The sequence below is a fragment of the Eremomyces bilateralis genome (genome assembly GCF_010015585.1).
Source record: "Eremomyces bilateralis CBS 781.70 unplaced genomic scaffold P152scaffold_6, whole genome shotgun sequence".
Classification (NCBI taxonomy): Eukaryota; Fungi; Ascomycota; class Dothideomycetes; order Eremomycetales; family Eremomycetaceae; genus Eremomyces; species Eremomyces bilateralis.
Genome location: NW_022985072.1, coordinates 1,314,926 through 1,333,476, shown reverse-complemented (window position 1 = coordinate 1,333,476; position 18,551 = coordinate 1,314,926). Strand labels below are relative to the sequence as shown.

The 18,551-nt window shown below is 54.2% G+C and overlaps 5 protein-coding genes across 5 annotated transcripts; 2 read left to right on the top strand and 3 right to left on the bottom strand.

The window, feature by feature from the left end:
* Positions 1 to 103: 103 nt before the first annotated feature.
* Positions 104 to 1,814, bottom strand: P152DRAFT_501877 (geranylgeranyl pyrophosphate synthetase; the record flags this gene model as incomplete). Its single annotated transcript, XM_033682326.1, has 2 exons — positions 104 to 1,533; positions 1,580 to 1,814. 2 exons carry the CDS (start codon positions 1,812 to 1,814, stop codon positions 467 to 469), a joined length of 1,302 nt encoding a protein of 433 aa, XP_033535668.1. The 3' UTR covers positions 104 to 466.
* Positions 1,815 to 2,175: 361 nt separating this feature from the next.
* P152DRAFT_506767 (P-loop containing nucleoside triphosphate hydrolase protein) lies at positions 2,176 to 9,295 on the top strand (the record flags this gene model as incomplete). Its single annotated transcript, XM_033682496.1, has 6 exons — positions 2,176 to 4,544; positions 4,581 to 5,080; positions 5,126 to 5,462; positions 5,518 to 6,218; positions 6,263 to 7,165; positions 7,258 to 9,295. The coding sequence occupies 6 exons, from the start codon at positions 2,176 to 2,178 to the stop codon at positions 9,216 to 9,218; spliced, it is 6,771 nt and encodes a 2,256-aa protein (XP_033535667.1). The 3' UTR covers positions 9,219 to 9,295.
* Positions 9,296 to 9,474: 179 nt separating this feature from the next.
* P152DRAFT_501875 (asparaginase-domain-containing protein) lies at positions 9,475 to 12,426 on the bottom strand (the record flags this gene model as incomplete). The annotated part of the gene is made up of 3 exons (XM_033682325.1): positions 11,914 to 12,426; positions 10,173 to 11,405; positions 9,475 to 9,855 (listed from the first exon to the last, which is right to left on the bottom strand). The coding sequence occupies exons 1-3, from the start codon at positions 12,019 to 12,021 to the stop codon at positions 9,475 to 9,477; spliced, it is 1,722 nt and encodes a 573-aa protein (XP_033535666.1). The 5' UTR covers positions 12,022 to 12,426.
* On the bottom strand, positions 12,427 to 14,411 carry P152DRAFT_501871 (uncharacterized protein). Its single transcript, XM_033682324.1, has one exon. It carries the CDS (start codon positions 14,137 to 14,139, stop codon positions 12,880 to 12,882), a length of 1,260 nt encoding a protein of 419 aa, XP_033535665.1. The 5' UTR covers positions 14,140 to 14,411; the 3' UTR covers positions 12,427 to 12,879.
* A 1,013-nt stretch (positions 14,412 to 15,424) lies between these two features.
* Positions 15,425 to 17,825, top strand: P152DRAFT_394477 (glycogen synthase; the record flags this gene model as incomplete). Its single annotated transcript, XM_033676258.1, has 6 exons — positions 15,425 to 15,497; positions 15,551 to 15,648; positions 15,698 to 15,973; positions 16,022 to 17,384; positions 17,449 to 17,644; positions 17,729 to 17,825. The coding sequence occupies 6 exons, from the start codon at positions 15,425 to 15,427 to the stop codon at positions 17,823 to 17,825; spliced, it is 2,103 nt and encodes a 700-aa protein (XP_033535664.1).
* Positions 17,826 to 18,551: the final 726 nt, after the last annotated feature.

Below are 18,551 nucleotides of genomic sequence, written 5' to 3'. Positions count from 1 at the left end.
CCTAACCATCGTTCTGGATCCGGCGATGTTTTCGGTAATTTTTTGGTACTGTTTCGATGGGAGTCCTTCGTTCCTTGCCCATAAGTCAGTCGTGGAGAGTACGCAAAAGTTGAAGCTGATCCACAGGAATGTCTCCATCTTATGTTGCTGTTTGGGAACCCCCAGAACGAACACGTTCATTCAAATACCTCTATTATGAGATACGCTGCCGCGCTGACTATACTATACTATCATGATATCTTCCTAGGTCCTGGCATCTAAGAGCTGTGGCCGGTGTTTGCGGCATGCTTCCTCTCCTAGCCAGGTTATATACGATCTCTGGGCCGGAGTTGCAACTCCCCTCAAGGAGTAAAGAGTAAGCACGAGATAATACCGAGATGCCATTGTCCATGATTCTACTTCGTGTTCTTATTGGAAGCTACGGTAATCGGCGTACAAGGCGAAAAATATTATTACTTATAGCCGTTCAATAGGTGCATTGGCCGCAGTACCCGCAGGACTCTGTACACGCAGTGTAGTCATCATCTGCCGCCCAAACGATATCAGGTTCGTCAGAATCAACGTCCTTCACCCACAGAGCTTTGGTTTCGACCGACAACGCGTCGCCGGCTTCTGATCGCTGTTCTCGAAATTCCAACTCGCCGGAGCCGTCATTGCATAGCTCCAGTTTTCCGTCTGGTCGTCCGCGAACTTCGACGATGATTCGGTGGATCAAAGCCGCCAGCTTGGACAGTTGCTGGTTATGAGTCTTCTCCCATTCCTCGACGTCCTGATGCACATCGCTGACTTCGATGTCATGAAAGACTCCACGAGTGTGATAGGCGAGGATGAAGTTGGGAATCTGCGAAACCCACATCCGAGGAAGCTCTTCTCCCAATGTGTCTTGGTCGTTCTTTTTATTAACACTTCGAGTCTTGAGGTCGAAGATGAAGTCCTGGTCTACCACTTCGCCCGCGCGCTGGACCTTCAACTTGGTTCCCGATGATACCTTCTCTGAGATGTTTGCGGCCACCGGAAGACCCGAGATGAGGTCGTCCACGCTGGCGTCTTGGGATGCCTCGGACGACGATGGGGACTTTGCAAGGTATCCATCTCCCTCAAACCTCACGATAAGCTGAAGCCCTCCGAACGAGTACCGAACCAGCCTCTGGTGCGATGCAGATCCCTTGACGTCGGGCTCCCAGCTCGTATACACTTCCGGAAACGTGTGACCGTATCCGTAGACGTCATGAAGGAGCTCGGTTGGGGAGTTTTCCCTCCGGATGAAGAAGACGGTGTCCTGAACCAACTCGACGAGCATACGAAACGGCTTGTCTTTCCCACGAACGAATCGCAGCAGGTTCCCGATCGTGCTTCCGCACCCGATAACGTCGAGCTTAGTTCGAACTGCCGGGTCGGTCGCGAGGAGGGCCAGAACTGCCGGCTCCATCGGGTGCTTGGGGTACCGAGCAGCGTTCTTGTCTCGAAAATACTCCCCGGAGTCCTGAGCGAGATTCATGGCCTCCGTGAGTGGTGTCCACCGCGGTGGCTTCCCTGTAGCCTTGTAAGTCTGTTCCACAGTGATAAACTCTGTTCCTACCTGGCACGAGAATGGTTGGTTCTACTGTATTCCCGTCGACCCAGTTGTAAGAGGCAACGAGACGGCTATCTGTGATGGTAGCCGTTTGACTGAAAGATGTCGACTCCCCATCCAGATCTTTCACTTCTATGGACTTCAACAGCGTCCCATAAGGCGGAGATGGAGTTTCCACCTTTTTCGGCGCCGATGTACGCCAGTTCCTCCCGCCTGGTCCTCTTCTGTACTGGCCTAGCATGATGATCGTGGCTATGGAACATTGAAAGAAAGTTTGGATCCTCCTCTGGGCTTCATCAGGCTAACAGTCAAGAGTTATACCTTACATCCTTTGCGTTCGTTTGCTGCCGCGTTGTTGGCATTATTCTGACCGGTCAACGGCTGCTGCGTCTTTCCAGGTTCTGTGCGAATGGCAGTACATCTTGTGTTACACTGCAGTTCCATATCCACTGGCCTGGGTCACCTTTGCCGCGCCCCCTTCACCTCTACGGCTCTACCTTCTGCTATCAATCCAGAAAGGCAGAGTACAAATATCGCTCAGATCCTGCTTCGGATTTCGACGACGAATCGTCTTCCAATCGACGACGAATTGCTTACGAAGAATGGCTACTCTCGAAGAACCTACTCGCGTTCGAAAGCTGCTAAGCCTCTTCCACGACGTGATCCACGGTCGGCGGACCATAAACACGCCTGCAAACGCAAGGCTGTTTCTCGAAGCCGTTCCGTGTAAAAATCCTCCAAGAGTCTGCGTCGAGCTATTAGTATCGAGCCCTTCAGGAATGGAAGCTATCGGAAACTCCGTGCGAGCCGACATAAACCTCAAATTTATAACGACTCACACGCTTCCCCTCCTGAACTACTTCTCCGATCCGGAAGTGAAGCTTTTGGCGGATGGACAGTTTCTCCTACAGGTTCTGATCGCCGTCGTTCATCCACCGACCGTCTGGAACGCGCTAGTTGGCCTGTTCCTGAACCACCAGCTCTCGGAGGATAGCCTTCGACCGTTTGCGTGGCTGGTCCACGAGGTTGTCTTGTTTCCCGCGAAGCTCGAAATCGACCTGCTCAATGATGTCCAGGCAGTCATCAAGAACGGACGCTTACTGGAGACGGCGTCACAGGAGACCCGCGAGTTCGGATACAAGATCCAAAAGGCCGTGCAATTGCGGTCCGTTCCAGCAGCCTTGGCCGCCTCGGCGGAGTCCCCAGGAGGACGCCACGATAACGACTTTGCCGACTTTCGACGCATCGATATCTTCCCGACCAGTGACGAATTTCTTTCGACGACGAAGCCGTTTTATCGCCTCGTAAACGAGGCTTTTGATTCCGAGCCCGCAGAGCGAGCCGGGGTGCATCTTGACAATCAGTTCCGTCTCCTTCGAGAAGACATGCTGGCCGAGCTCCGAGAGGATTTACAGAGCGCAACCGGAAAGGGGAAAGGAAAACTGAGCGCCCATCGACTCGGGAAGCTGGTTCCGGTGAACCTTGACCCTGGAGACGAAGCCAGAGCAAAAAGGTGCTCGTTGTCTCTGAAATGTTTCAGCGGCCTCGAGTCGCTAAAGAAGATGGAGCCCTCCGCTCGGGAACGATTTTTGGACGGCAACAAGAACTTTCTCAAGCACCAGGCGTTCGGTGCGCTGTGTCGGGGACCGGTCATTTACGGCTTCGCATTCGTGGACCGGAACATCGCTTCGCTCGTACGCTCTCCTCCGGTCGTCCAGCTGCAGTTCACGGATAGCCGAGCGCTGGAAAAATCGCTGGTGGCCCTCAAATCATTTGAAGATCTTCAGTTCGTTGTTGTTGGTACCCCCGTCTTCGCTTACCAACCAGTACTGGAGGGAATCAAGGACATCAGCAATCTTCCTCTTGAGGAACGGCTCCTCGACCCTACGTCTAAAGACTTCGAGTTCGAATTCAGCCCTAAGTTACAGGCCCTTGTCTCTAAGCTGCGTGCTGTCGAATTTTCCGACGACAAGATTATCAGAATCGGTAGCACAACAACTATGGATCACTCACAGTGCAGTTCCTTTCTCAACGCTTTGTCGACGCCAGTGTCGATTATTCAAGGTCCGCCCGGCACCGGAAAATCCTTCATAGGGTCGCAAATCATGAAGTACCTCTTCAAATACACGGATCAGAAATTCATGGTCATCAGCTATACTAACCATGCCCTTGACCAGTTCCTTGAGGAGCTTCAGGACGTTGGGATCCCCGACGAGGCCATGGTTCGACTCGGTTCGAAGCATACTACTAGAACGGCTCCTCTTCTCTTGACAAACCAAAAGGGGCGGCATAGGCCGTCTCAAAGTTCGTGGGCTGTCATCAATGAGTTGAAGACCGAACGGCGCCTCATACAGGGAGCGCTCGCACAGGCCTGGGATAATTACCAGCAATTTCAAATTTCTTTTTCCGGCGTCATGGAGTACCTGGAGTTTTCCGAAGACTTTGAACGCTTCCACGAAACCTTTACGCTTCCAGCGGAAAGTACCCAGTGGAAGAGGGTGGGAAGGAGGGGAAGAGAAATCGGACCGGACTACCTGTATAGCCGCTGGATCAAAGGTCTAGACGCTGGAATTCTAGGAGAACGAGTGACCGACACAACGATTTGGACCATTGCTCCCGCCGAACGGCAGAACCTGCAATCAAAATGGACTAAGGCGATGATTTCAGAGCGCGCCGAGTCCGTCCAGATCATCGTTCAGAGGCTCGACCGCAACCAAGAAAGATTGAGCGAGCTCTTCAACGAGCACAAGGTCCAGGTTCTCAACTCGAAAAGGGTCATCGCGTGCACTACCACTGCTGCCGCCATGTACAACAAGCTTATCCGCGCTGCAAAGCCGGATATGGTGTTGGTCGAGGAAGCCGGCGAGATTCTTGAGTGTCACATCCTCACAGCGCTCGCTCCGACAGTGAAGCAGTTAGTGCTGATTGGAGACCACAAGCAGCTCCGCCCAAAGATCAACAATTACGAGCTGTCCGTGGAAAAGGGCCTTGGTTACGACCTGAACAGGTCGCTGTTCGAGAGACTGATACTGCAGGGTCACCCGCACACCACACTACGCAAGCAGCACCGCATGCATCCGACTATTTCGGCATTCCCTCGCGCACTCACGTATCCCGACTTACTAGATGACCCAAAGACCGCTGATCGCCCATCCATCGACGGGATTCGCAACCGAGTAATCTTCGTGCACCACGAAAATCTGGAAGTCGGAGTCGACGAGCTGGTCGATCGCAGAGACCCGTCTGTGGTCTCGAGCAAGCAAAACGTCTTCGAGGCCGACATGGTGCTCAAGGTCGTCGCGTACTTGGGCCAGCAGGGCTACACGACGGACAGGATAGCTCTCTTGACGCCGTATCTCGGCCAGCTGCGGCTTTTGAGAGATAAGCTCGTCGAAGAAAACAACCCCATACTCAACGATCTTGACGCCCACGATCTGATCCGGGCGGGTCTGATGACGCAAGCGGCATCAAAGGTCGACAAGCAGCCCCTTCGGCTATCCACCATCGGTAAGCATTGTTACAATTCGCTTCTTCGCTTCTAATTCATTCTAGACAACTACCAGGGTGAGGAGAGTGACATCATTGTCGCGAGCCTAACTAGAAGCAACTCTAGCGGAGATATTGGCTTCATGTCGGCGCCCGAAAGACTCAACGTGCTGCTGTCTCGAGCTCGCTGCTGTATCATTATGATTGGGAATATGAACACGTTCATGAGCGCTAGAAGAGGCAAAGACGCGTGGATTCCATTTTTCAATTTGCTGAAAGAGGGTGGGCACCTGTACGATGGGCTTCCGGTGCACTGCGTCCGGCACCCGGAGAGGGAGGCCATCCTGCAGATGCCTCTCGATTTCGAGCAGCACTGCCCCGACGGCGGCTGCTTTGAACCTTGGCGAGTCCATCCTCTCTCTGAATTCGCCTCACAGTGTATAGCTAATATGGTATAGTGGAGCAAAGCTGTCATGTGGGGTGCACGAATGCCCGCTCAGATGCCACAGGATCGCTGACCACTCCCAAAGAAAGTGTACAGCCGTCATAGAACGAACCTGCGAAAGGAACCACAAGCTGAGGACCAGGTGCAGCCAAAAGGACGAAAGGTGCCGCGAGTGTCGTCGCGAAGACCAGGAGAAAGAGCGGCAACGAAAACGAGATCTTGAGCTGGAGAGCAAGCGGCTTGCTCGCCAAGAGGCATATATTCAGGAGCTGGTGCAGATCGAAGACGAAATTGACCATCAGCGTCGACAGATACAGTACATGAAGGAGGAAGAGGACGAGAAAAAGGATATGGCGCAGAAGCGGAGAGATGCCACAGAGCTTCGAGCCACGGCGGCGAGGCTACAGAAAGCAAAGTTGCGGATATCGAAGGAGAACTGCGGCATGCAAGCGAGTGATCCAGCAGGACTGGAGCTTAAAACGCACAGAAGCCGATTAGATCCCCTTGACTCTGCTGAGGAAGACTGGAAGTGGCTCAAGGAGCAGTCGGGCGCTACAAGCCAGGCTCTTGATGACCTTATGGGCATGGTTGGGCTGAACGTTGTCAAGCAGGAGTTCCTCGCCATCAAAACTAAGGTCGACACGATGCTGAGGCAGAATGCATCTCTGGCGTCCGAACGCTTCAACTGCGTGATGCTGGGAAATCCAGGGACAGGTACGTTCCTAGCCCTTCAAACGGCGTTGCTGATATTCCGATAGGGAAAACAACTGTTGCGCGTCTCTACTCGCAATTCCTGTGCTCGATTGGCGTCATCCCGGGCCAGTGTTTTAAAGAGACTACAGGCTCAGCTCTTGCCCACGGGGGGGTATCTGAGTGCAAGAAGCTTATCGACGAGTTGCAAAATGACGGCGGAGGAGTGCTGTTCGTCGACGAAGCGTATCAGCTGACCTCCGGTAACAGTGGCGGTGGGGGTGCGGTGCTGGACTACCTTCTTCCGGAAGTGGAAAACCTTGTGGGAAAGGTGGTTTTCGTTCTTGCAGGCTATAACAAAGAGATGGAAAGCGTCTTCGCCCACAATCCCGGCCTGCCCAGTCGCTTTCCCATTGAAATGAAGTTCACCGACTACACTGACGAGGAGCTCCTCGATATTTTTGAGCTGAGCCTCCATAAGAAATACTCTGGCAGGATGAAATGCGAAGACGGAATAGAGGGACTATACTGCCGCATCGTCTCCCGGAGAATCGGCCGCGGAAGGGGTAAGGCGGGATTTGGCAATGCGCGAGCCGTCCAGAACGCTCTGGCTCAAGTCACTCGTCGACAGTCAGGTCGCCTCTTTCGAGAACAACGCGTAGGCAATCATCCCGATGACTTTCTCCTGACTAAGGAGGACCTGATCGGCCCGGAACCGTCGAGTGCGCTCGAAAAGTCCAAGCCGTGGCAGAAGCTAAAAGCCATGATCGGGCTGGACTCGGTCAAAACTGCAGTAGCGGCTCTTGTCGACTCCATCCAGCAAAACTACGTCCGTGAGCTCGAGGAGCAGCCTCCGATCGAATATTCGCTCAACAAAGTGCTCCTGGGGAGCCCAGGAACTGGCAAAACCACAGTAGCAAAGCTTTACGGTGGGATTCTTGTTGACTTAGGACTGCTCTCTAGAGGAGAAGGCAAGTTGCCCACGTCGGTTTTGCTCTCTCACTCTGCGGTTCTGCTTTGGGTCACGAAAGCGCATCTTGTTTCCTAGGCTAACACATTACAGTCGTCGTAAAGAATCCGTCCGATTTCGTGGGCGCCATCCTCGGAGGATCTGAGAAACAGACAAAAGGAATCCTTGCTGCATCGCTGGGAAAAGTGTTGGTCATTGACGAAGCCTATGGCCTACACTCGGGGGGCGATCACGGTTCCACATCTGATCCATTTAAGACCACCGTCGTCGACACTCTTGTCGCCGAAGTGCAAAGCGTCCCAGGGGACGACAGATGCGTTCTGCTTCTGGGTTATAAAGACCAAATGGAGAAGATGTTCCAGAATGCCAATCCTGGGCTTAGTAGGCGTTTCCCACTAGCATCGGCATTCATCTTTGATGATTTTAACGACGCTGAGCTTCGGAAGATTCTCGACCTGAAGCTCAAAGCTCAGGGCTTCGATGCAACCGACCAAGCGAAAAACGTGGCAATGGAGATGCTCGATCGAGCGCGTAACCGGCCCAATTTCGGCAACGCGGGCGAGATTGACATCCTTCTCGACGCTTCAAAGGGGCGGCATCAGTCCCGCTTCTCCCGCGGCGAAACAAAGTCCGCGAGCACCCTCGAGGCTCTTGACTTTGACAAGGACTTTGACCGCGCGGAACGGTCAGAAACCAACACCAAGAAGCTCTTCGAAGGCACAGTCGGGTGCGAGGACATTGTCCGCAGACTGGAAGGCTACCAGGAAACGGTCCGCGTCACAAGGTCTCTGGGCCTAAACATGAAAGAGGGTATACCCTTCAACTTCCTCTTTCGCGGGCCGCCTGGAACCGGAAAGACGACCACAGCCAAGAAAATGGGCAAAGTGTTCTACGACATGGGATTCCTTGCCAGCGCCGACGTGGTCGAGTGCTCAGCGACGGACCTCATCGGACAATATGTTGGCCAAACCGGCCCCAAGGTCAAGCAGCTTCTGGACAAATCACTGGGTAGGGTTCTGTTCGTCGACGAAGCGTACCGCCTCGCGGGCGGGGCCTTCGCCCAAGAAGCGGTAGACGAGCTGACCGATTCAACGACCAAACCCCAGTATGCGAAGAAGGTAGTCATTATCCTCGCCGGTTACGAAAATGACATCAATCGGCTCATGTCGACGAATCCCGGTCTCACCTCTCGCTTCTCCGAGGTAGTCGATTTCCGGAACCTGACGCCGCCCGAATGCGTCGCGCTACTGGTGCAGTTTTTCAAGAAGCAGAAGGCAATCCTGCTGAAGAAGAGCGCCGCCGTCGTCCTAGACATTTCTTCGCTCGAGATGCCGTCGGACGAGTTCCGGGAGAAGATGGAGCACTGTTTCTCAGACCTCACCAAGCAAGCTAACTGGGCAAGTGCGAGAGACGTGCAAACCGTGGCAAAGAACGTCTTCAACACAACTCTGCGGTCGCAGAAGTCAGCCGCCAAGATCCAGCTGGTTGTATCGGAAGTGTCTGTAGAGGCGGAGCTCAACTCGATGATCAAGGAGCGTGAAGGCCGCAGCCAGTTTGCCGATCCATCCCCGTTAGCCAGCGATCTCCTGACCGAATCTGCATCGTTTTCAAATGTGCAGCCAAACGCTTCGGCAGTCTCAACAACCAATCAGGCTGAGGATACGGACCCGAAACTCCTGCCTCCGGAATCACATGCCCCAGCCGAGAAAATAAAGGAGCTGGTACGCCATGATCGTGAAGTTCAGCGAGATGCGGGTGTCAGCGATGAGGTATGGGAGCAGCTGCAGAAGGACAAGCAAGCAGAGAAGGAACGGGAGGAGGAGTATCAGAAGCTGCAAAAGGCCAAGCGCACAGCTACAGCTGAGGCGCGAGAGAAAATCCTGAAGCGGTTGCGGAAGGAGGAACAGCGCAGAGAAAAGGAGAAGGAGATGTTGAGGAAATTGGAGACGATGGGCCTCTGCCCCATGGGCTATCACTGGATCAAGCAGAGCGGCGGATATCGTTGCGCAGGAGGTTCTCATTTCGTAGGTGATGAGCAAGTTGGAGGTTGGTGAAAACAACTAGAACTTTTAACGGCCGCCATTTCGGATCAAGTCTAAATACCTACTTTCACTCTCAAGTCATTCAGAACCTACCGAACTTAAGTACAAGTGACACTCTATGTCGCACAATTTCTGGTTTCATGGTTGAACAAAAGACACTAGGTATTGACTCCGTCGAATCATATCTGCCCGCAGTATGCAGAACGATGAATATGTAATACTGCATATACCAACGACATGAAGGTCGGGATCTAACTTCTTTGTGTATTCATTCTCCGCTAACCCCTAAACACCCATCTCCATGTTTCGTGAACTGTTCATTTCCCCCCCTCCGATCTAAATACCCCTCCGCGCCCTCCGCGCCCACCACCTCCCAAACCCCCCTCCTCCTCTCCCTCTCCTCCCTCTCCCACTCCTTTTCTCCCTCTGGACCCTTCCCCAACTCCTTCAAGCACGCTTTCGCCTTTCCGATCTCGCTCCCATGCAAATGCGCGCCTGCCTCCCTTAGCAACGCCACGTTCTCCTGAAGCCCCGCTTGCGCGGCGAGGAACAGCGGCGTGAAACCGGCGCGGTTGCGGAGGTGGACGGAGCCGCCAGAGGCGAGGAGGTAGGAGAGGATCTGGGGGTGTGGGGAGAGGGAGGCGATATGCTGTTGGAAAAGAGGGGTTGGTTAGTATAGTACAGGTATGGTGGATGCGGGAGCATCGAAATAGAATATTCCAAAAACGTCGTGGTTGAGGGCCCGAAGAAATGAAATGAAGGGATTCAGCGAGAAACGTTCGAGAATCGCCGACCACCTCCGCTGGAGACACTACTGTGGCTCGTCGACCGACGCATGTGTCCAATCCCACCCACCAACCGCACCGGCACCACCTCCTCCGCCTCCACATCCTCCACCACATCCGGCAACCCCTCCAACTTCACCGCCCCCATCGCACGGGTCAAGGAACCAACACCGGTACTCACCATCGGCGTATTCCCCGCATAATCCCCCTCCCCCAACAACCACCCCCGCTCCTCCCTCATCACCCCTTTCACCCCGTCTAGATCCCCCTCCTGGATCCGATACCCCAGCGCCGTCAAGCTCTCCACCTCCGGTGTCAGCGCCCCGCTCACCCGCCGCTTCTCCCGCCCCGGATGCGCAAACGCTACCTCCCCCCGCTCCGTCAGCTCGCCACATAGGTCCCGCGCCATCTCTCGCGCTACGCTCTCCGGCGTCGCGTCCTCCTGTGCTAGTAGGTACGATAGCTTGGTTAATGCTGCTTCGGTCGTGAGGTCTTGTCCGAACACGATGCCTGCGCGCCCGAGCGCCGTACCGGAGGCGTAGAGCGCGGACACGGAGCCGGAGAGGCATTGGGTGACGTTAACAATAACAATGCCGCGCTGGACGGCGGCGGCGAGCACACGGGTGAGGGTGCCGTCGGGTCCACCCGGGGTGTTCCCCGCGCCGAAGGTTTCGAGGATGAGGCCCTGGAGGGAAGGGAGGCGGAGGACGGCGTCGAGCATTTCGGGGAGGATTCCGGGGAAGACGCGGAGGCAGGCGACGTGGGCGGTGGAGAGTGAGGTGGAGATGTGGAAGGGGAGGGGGGCAGTGGGTTTTACGATGAGGTCCCAGTTGACGTGGGTGCGGGTGGCGGAGACGGTGGCCAGGGGGGGGTGGTTGGGGGAGGCGAAGGCGGCGAAGGAGTCGGAGGACGTTTTAGTGGTGCGGTTGCCACGGTAGAGAGCAAAGTTGAAGAAGAGACAGACCTCAGGGATCATGAAGTGTCCGGCGATGATGAGGGAGTTAAGGAGGTTGTCGGTCGCGTCAGTTTGGAGGGAGAGCATGGGGGCTTGGGAGCCGGTGAGGATGACGGGCTTCCCAAGGTTGTTGAGCATGAATGATAGTGCGGAGCAGGTGTATGCTAGACTGTCGGTGCCGTGGAGGATGACGAAGCCGTCAAAGAGCTGGTAATTTCGTTGGATGGATCGCGCGATCAGGTCCCATCCTGTTGCGTCGATCGAGCTACTGTCGAGGAGGGTGGGAAATTCGTAGACGCTGTAACGCACTCGTCGATGATATGTGCTGATGGGTGTCCGTAGACTTTGTACTGCTTTTCGAGTTCCTGCATCGTCGACTGCGATCTCCAAAGGTTCGGGGTAAGACCCGTCGTTAAATGAGGGTTGGGGAGCGAGACCGGTTTTCAGGAAGCCAGTTGCCTATTAGTGGTTAGTCTTTACTCGAAACGGAAAATAAACTTTAACAAGCAGAAGAAGCATTTCCCCATGGCGCTCTTTCTGCTCTACTCCTAAGCACCCAAGGGGAGTGATATTGGTCACTACATAGATTCGGGGTACCCGGGTCCGTTTTCTGAATCCAGAGTATTCCGCCGAATGGACCGCATCAGAGCACCTCTAATGTTCTCCATGCATTCAGAAAACCTGAAATCCAGGAGACTGGATAAGCACGTCCATCGTCAGTGGCCATCACTGATCCCCAGAGTATAGAACGTCCTCATTCTCCTGATCGAAGCACCATCTTTTTCGGGACGATTGATCCATACATAATGGAACCGATCAATCGCTAACCGTCCCAACTCTTTCTGTGCAGTGCCCTCCTCAGACACAACCAGATATCATGCCCTCCGTTTCCCGCGGACCACCGTTCTCCACACCAAAACCAGAGCAACACCTCTTTCTGACTTCGAACAAAATATCTTAAACTCACCGGAACCAGCCCGTCCGCCGACGGCTTCATACAGATCGTCCCGCCCGTAATGATTATCAGTACACGACTCTCCGGCGCCTCCTCCATTACGCCCAACGACGCCGCCATCGGGTAGGTCTATTGAAGTGTATGGCCGACCGAACGTCAAATCGCACGCACGTAAATGCGTATATGCGAAGAAATGGAAAGGAAGTCGAAGGGTGTTCTAGATGGATATATTTGAATGAAAAATGAGTAATTGGACCAGAAAGACCCTGGGAGTGAGTAAATGGAGCGAAATCAGAGATTGGTGATGATGACTTGAATGATGCACCGAATTTGCACAGCGAAGAGCCGATGGTAACCCTGCGGTGTAGACGTAATTCAGCAGTAAGAAACCCTGTAAGCAGAAGGCAATAAGTAACCCTGCCGTCTATCGATAAGGAATATTTTCGCCGTCCAACATCCTATGGGCGCATCAAAGTGTCAAAGGGTAACTTCTTGGCTCGTGAACTTGCCCGAGAGACGGCGGCCTTGTGTCGGATTTAAATCCCACCCAACCTACTTACCCGATCCATAAACTCGAAGTTCATCCAAAACGATGCGTCCGATTGGTACCCTTCCGCGTGATTTTTGGATGGTGAAGAGATGAGATCTTTGATTCGGGGACGCTGGTGGTGCCGAAGCCATTGGGAGAGAAATGGTGACCAATCACGGGATTCTGTTACCCCTTCGCAACGATGGGTTGGATCATTATGGTTTTATTACCCTATGTGAACTGCTTTTTTAGTTAGGTTTGAGGTAAGTGTTTGGGGCGGATGGGCGGGATTGGTGGGTGGAAGGGTGATGGTTCTTTTTGTTGAGGATGCTATAGTTATAGGATACGCGCTATGCTGAGGAGATGGGAAAATCAATCCAGGAGTATCATGAAATCGCTGCACTAACGCTGATCACTGCAACTTGTTAATGCGACAGTAGCCAAACTCGCTACTCCACCCACTTCTTCCCTCCCCCCTTCACCCTTCCCTTCTCTAACGCATTCACCATCTCCCAATTCCCCTTCACCCACTCCAATACCCCTTCCCTCCTCCCCCCCCACCCCTCCCTCCCCACCCCCATCCCATCCACCCACCTCCCCTCCAACGCCCTCGCCTCCCTCCTCACCACCGCCTCCCCCCCTCCCACCTCCACCCACCGCTTCAGCCCCCTCACCACCCTTCGCCGCTTCTCTACGCTCATCTCCCCCGGAAACACCCCCACCACGTCCGCCCACCACGCCTTCTCCGCCTCCTCCACTGCCCACTCCCCCAGCATCGTCGCTAACTCCGCTTCCTTCCCGAACCACCGCACCGCGCGTTCGCGCACCTCCTCGCGAGAATACCCCGCCTTGCTACTGAACTTCGAGAGGTTCGCGGGGATATATTCCTCCATGAACTGTCGATACATCGGGCGCTTCGCATGCCGCTGCCGATCGCTTCTTGTGCCATCTTCCCGCGGAGTCGCCGCCCACTCGACCACCCCCGCCCCGAAAAACGGCGATGCCACCACTTGATCGAACATCTCCGTGCACGACCCCGCCCCCCCAACTGCCGCGTAATCAATCTCAAGAAAGCGGAACAGGGCGTCCGGGGCGGTGGAGAGGAAGAGGAGAGATTTTTTCTTGTCGGGGACGGAGGCGGCGATTTCAGCGAGGCGGAGGTGGAGGCCGTGGTGGTTGAGATGGAGGGCGAGAGGACGGAGGAGGTGGGCGAGGATTCGGGAGAGGTCGCCGTGAGAGTGGAGGAAGAGTTGCCAGGGGTAGGTGGAAGGGGGGATGAGGGAGAGGTCGATTTGGGCGTGGTGGGTGGGGGTGGATACGTCTTCGTGATTTACGTCATTAGTCGCTTGTGGTTCGCCATTGGTCGCGCGTGGTTGTTCGATCACATCTTTTATACCTGCGATATCCCAGGGCACGGCGAAGCTCGCCGTCGGATCTTGGCCACGAACTTGCGGGGCGGATAGTCGGGACTGAACCTCCGCCACCCAATCTTCCGGGCAGTTGACCGTTGGTGCTACTGCGAGGTAATCCAGGTCTCCAAAGGACTCTTTTCCGGGCATTTCTTTAGGAACGGCGAGGCATTCGAAAAGGGCGGCGAGTTTGTCGGAGACATAGGTTTTCAGGAGATCGTATTGCTGTGGAGTTAATCGAGGAGTGACGAGAGCAGGTTGGTCGTTGGGACCGGGCTGGGTGAAGGCGTTGCCTCCCATTGCGACTTTGGAGGTAAAGAAGCAAGAGTTGTGACTTGTGAATTTGAATGGGCGGAGATGAGATGAATCAAAACTGATGGCTTGGCGAAGAGAAGCTGCGATGGCCGAAAAAGCCGATAAGAAATAACAGCTGATATGTGCTCAGAATGTCGACAGGTAGAGTTGTGCTAGTTCTCACTTCCGTTCTCGGTCATTATGTGACTCGTGAGTTGTAGGTTGTAGAAGTTTGATCATCAATAGGATGTGTTTATATGATCATGCACGTATCCTTGGGAACCCACGGGAAGGACACTTATAACAGCGTCATAATCTGATCTGACAGCTCCTAATGACTCACCTCCGATAACCACGAGGGAATGATTAAGGAAGCTGAGATGGAGACTTGATGAGGGCATTCATTTACGATAGACTCATCTTCACCTGAGGAGTTGAGTAGATGAGGAGTCAGAACTCAGAAGAGGGTCAACAGTCAACGCTCAACAATTGATGGCTGAGATCGATATTGACCAGGGACCCTGGGGGTCAGTTGCACTCCGAGGAACAATCAATTGTTCCACTGATCACCGAAGAGTGAGTACTGAGTAGTAAGTAGTGAGTACAGACTGAATAATAGATGAGGAATTGGGAAAATCCATCGTTCAGATGATGAGCCATTGTCCATTCTAATAGGCTCCAGGAATGAAATGAATACTATTGTTACTCCATAGAGAGAAAATCTGCAGTCGAGATAGAAGTCAGGGTTACCTGACGATACTTAATGGACATTAGCTTAATTATTAGCGTCGAGTGGTTGAATGGCAATTACATCATAAACTCATAATTCATAACGTAGCGCAGCACGGCCTGGACTGATCGATATTCGATGGAGATCTTAGCTCCTCCTCAACAATCACCACCATTCTTCATCCAACAGTCTTTGGTGAGGAACTGAGATTTCACCACCTTTGGGCTTCAAATAATCCGCCGACGCCCTCGTCCTTTGGCACAGAATTATCAATTGTACATCTTCACCATTTACGTGAAAATATCCGGAGTGGGGAAGCTTCGAGGGTTAATTGCATCCTTCTCCTCCTCGTGCTCCACCACCTCCATCACCACCACCTCCTCCGCTGCTTGGACGTTTTACCCGCCTCTCACATTACAATTTTTCCATCCTGTGCTTTCTCCATAATTGACAATTACCTCCTGGAATTCTCTTCAAATAACCTCGACTAATTTCTTTCTCAATTGCATTCTCATCTCCCCAATTATCCTCGCTCCTTGAGCGTGACTTGAAGACGTCACCATGTCCGACGCCCCGAAACGAGACGTGCATAACCACCTGCTCTTCGAGGTTGCGACCGAAGTAGCTCATAGAGGTACGATTCTATGAATGAGACCATCCCAAATAGTGCTGATGCCGAAAAAATAGTTGGCGGTATTTACTCCGTCCTCAAATCCAAAGCTCAAGTCACCACCGCCGAATATGGCGCCGCATACACACTACTTGGCCCTCTCAATCGAGGATCCGTATGTCTGGCAAACCCCTAGCTATATGACCAAACTGACGTTCGATCAGGCCGCGACCGAAGTGGAAGAGCTCACCCCCAAAGACCCCGCTCTCTTAGAGACAATCAAGTCCATGAACGAGCGGGGAATCGCTACCCTGTACGGACGATGGCTGATCGATGGTGCTCCACGAGTGTTGCTCTTCGATACGAAGTCAGCTTATGGCTATCTGGATGAGTGGAAGGGTGATCTATGGAGTGTCGCCGGTATTCCTTCACCACCAGGAGACGACGAGACCAACGAGGCCATCGTGTTTGGCTATCTGATCGCATGGTTCTTGGGCGAGGTATGACGCACCCTCCACTCTTGCAATCCCGCTAAACTCCTCCTCCAGTATGTCTTCCACGAAAAACAACGAGCTGTTGTTGTTCAATTCCACGAATGGTTGGCCGGTGTCGCCCTCCCCCTCTGCAAGAAACGCCGCATCGACGTCACCACCATCTTCACCACCCACGCCACCCTCCTCGGCCGATACCTCTGCGCCGGCTCTGTCGACTTCTACAACAACCTCCAATACTTCGACGTCGATGCCGAAGCCGGGAAACGCGGCATCTACCACCGCTACTGCATCGAACGCGCTGCCACCCACGCCGCCGATGTCTTCACCACCGTCTCGCACATCACCGCGTTCGAGAGCGAGCACCTGCTGAAGCGGAAGCCCGACGGCGTCCTACCCAACGGGCTCAACGTCAAGAAGTTCTCCGCGACCCACGAATTCCAAAACCTGCACCAGCAGAACAAGATGAAGATCACTGACTTCGTGCGCGGGCATTTCTACGGCCACAACGACTTCGACCCGGACAATACGCTGTATTTCTTTACTGCCGGCCGCTACGAATATCGGAATAAAGGCGTCGATATGTTCATTGAGTCGCTCGCCCGACTTAACCACCGCATGAAGGCCGCCGGATCCCCCGTCACTGTGGTCGCGTTCATCATCATGCCGGCGCAAACCCACTCCCTCACCGTCGAAGCCCTGAAAGGCCAAGCGGTCATCAAATCGCTCCACGACACCATCAACGTCGTCACCGACAACATCGGTAAGAAGCTCTTCGAGCGGTCCCTCCTCTGGCACGAAGGCATGGACCTCCCCGAAGACAAAGAGCTGGTCTCCCCCGCCGACAAGATCCTTCTCCGCCGCCGTCTCTTCGCCATGAAGCGCCACACCCTCCCCCCGATCGTAACTCACAACATGGCCAACGACTCCGAAGACCCCATCCTCAACCAGCTCCGCCGCTGCCAACTCTTCAACCACCCCGCCGACCGCGTCAAGGTCGTCTTCCACCCGGAGTTCCTCTCCTCCGCCTCTCCCGTCCTCCCCCTCGACTACGACGACTTCGTCCGCGGCACCCACCTCGGCGTCTTCTCCTCCTACTACGAACCCTGGGGCTACACCCCGGCCGAATGCACCGTCATGGGCGTCCCCTCCATCACCACCAACCTCTCCGGCTTCGGCTGCTACATGGAGGAGCTGATCGAGAACGCCGCCGACTACGGTATCTACATCGTCGACCGCCGCATGAAGGGTGTCGACGACAGCGTCAACCAGCTCACCAACTACATGTTCGACTTCACCAAGAAAAGCAAGCGCCAGCGTATCAACCAGCGGAACCGGACCGAGCGGTTGAGCGATCTGCTGGATTGGAAGCGGATGGGCTTGGAGTACGTCAAGGCGCGGCAGCTGGCTTTACGACGAGGTTCGTCCCCCTCGATTTCCCCCCCCTCTCCCGCATTTCACAGCTAACGTAAATCACAAATCAGCATACCCTGCCTCCTTCGACACCGATGCCGACGAAGGCGACTTCTTCGGTACCGATAGCGTTAAAATTACCCGTCCCCTCTCCGAGCCTGGATCTCCGCGCGATCGCTCGGGACTCATGACCCCCGGCGACTTCGCCTCCTTGCAAGAAGGCCGAGAAGGGCTCAGCACGGAGGATTACATCGCATGGAAATTGCCGTACGTCCCCTGTCCATATACATGGTTTGAAGCATAGAAGCGAGGGAAGAGATGAGATGAGTGCTGATTATTTTAAATTTATAGGGAAGAAGAAGATCCGGACGACTATGTCTACCCGCTTACGCTGAAGATGAAGCAGCCGCAAGCGCCGGCGGTGAATGGGGATGCGGCGACGTCGTAGGTGGCAGACAATCGTCGATGGATGTGACGTTGTAAGTTGGCGGCGGAAAATTGCTGCAGCACAGCCGGTCCAGTCTAGTCGATGACGCTGGGATGGTGAAGGTGGTGAATGTACGAAAGGGAGACAGGGCAGGATGGGTCGGGTGCCACCGTGCGGAGGCGAGGACACTGGAGCAGAGAAGAGTGGAGCATGAGCAAGGTGGTGGGCTTCCGATCGTAGGAAAGGACGGACTAAAACGGTGGGAGAGATAGGGATGCGGAATGTAGATTCATGGAGGGAGAGGACGGTGGTAATCAGGACGCATTGATGGGGCACGTTCGTGCTGGGCTGTTTATTTGTGGGATAATTAAAGGATGGTGAGGTGCCGGAGTGTTATCGGATGGGGGGTTCGGACGGAAGGTGTAGTATAGTATATGCTTAGCTTGCATTTGAGGTTGAATATTGAGAGATATATTCTGCGCCTCGGGTTGGGAGTGAGTGCGGTTGTGAGGTGGAAGTATTCTGGTAGTTTGGTGTGGTGAAGTAACATGAAAGGATGCGGCGATGCCTATGGGTATCATATAACGGATGGAGCAGGGGGGAGATTACGCGATGGATCGAACCATTGTTATCAGGCCGAGTAAGCCTTGACATATGACTAGTAAGAGCACAGGTCTTCATTCCATCTGCCCTTATCCAACCGATGGCAAACCCATCCGGCACATCTATATCATACAACCCCACCCT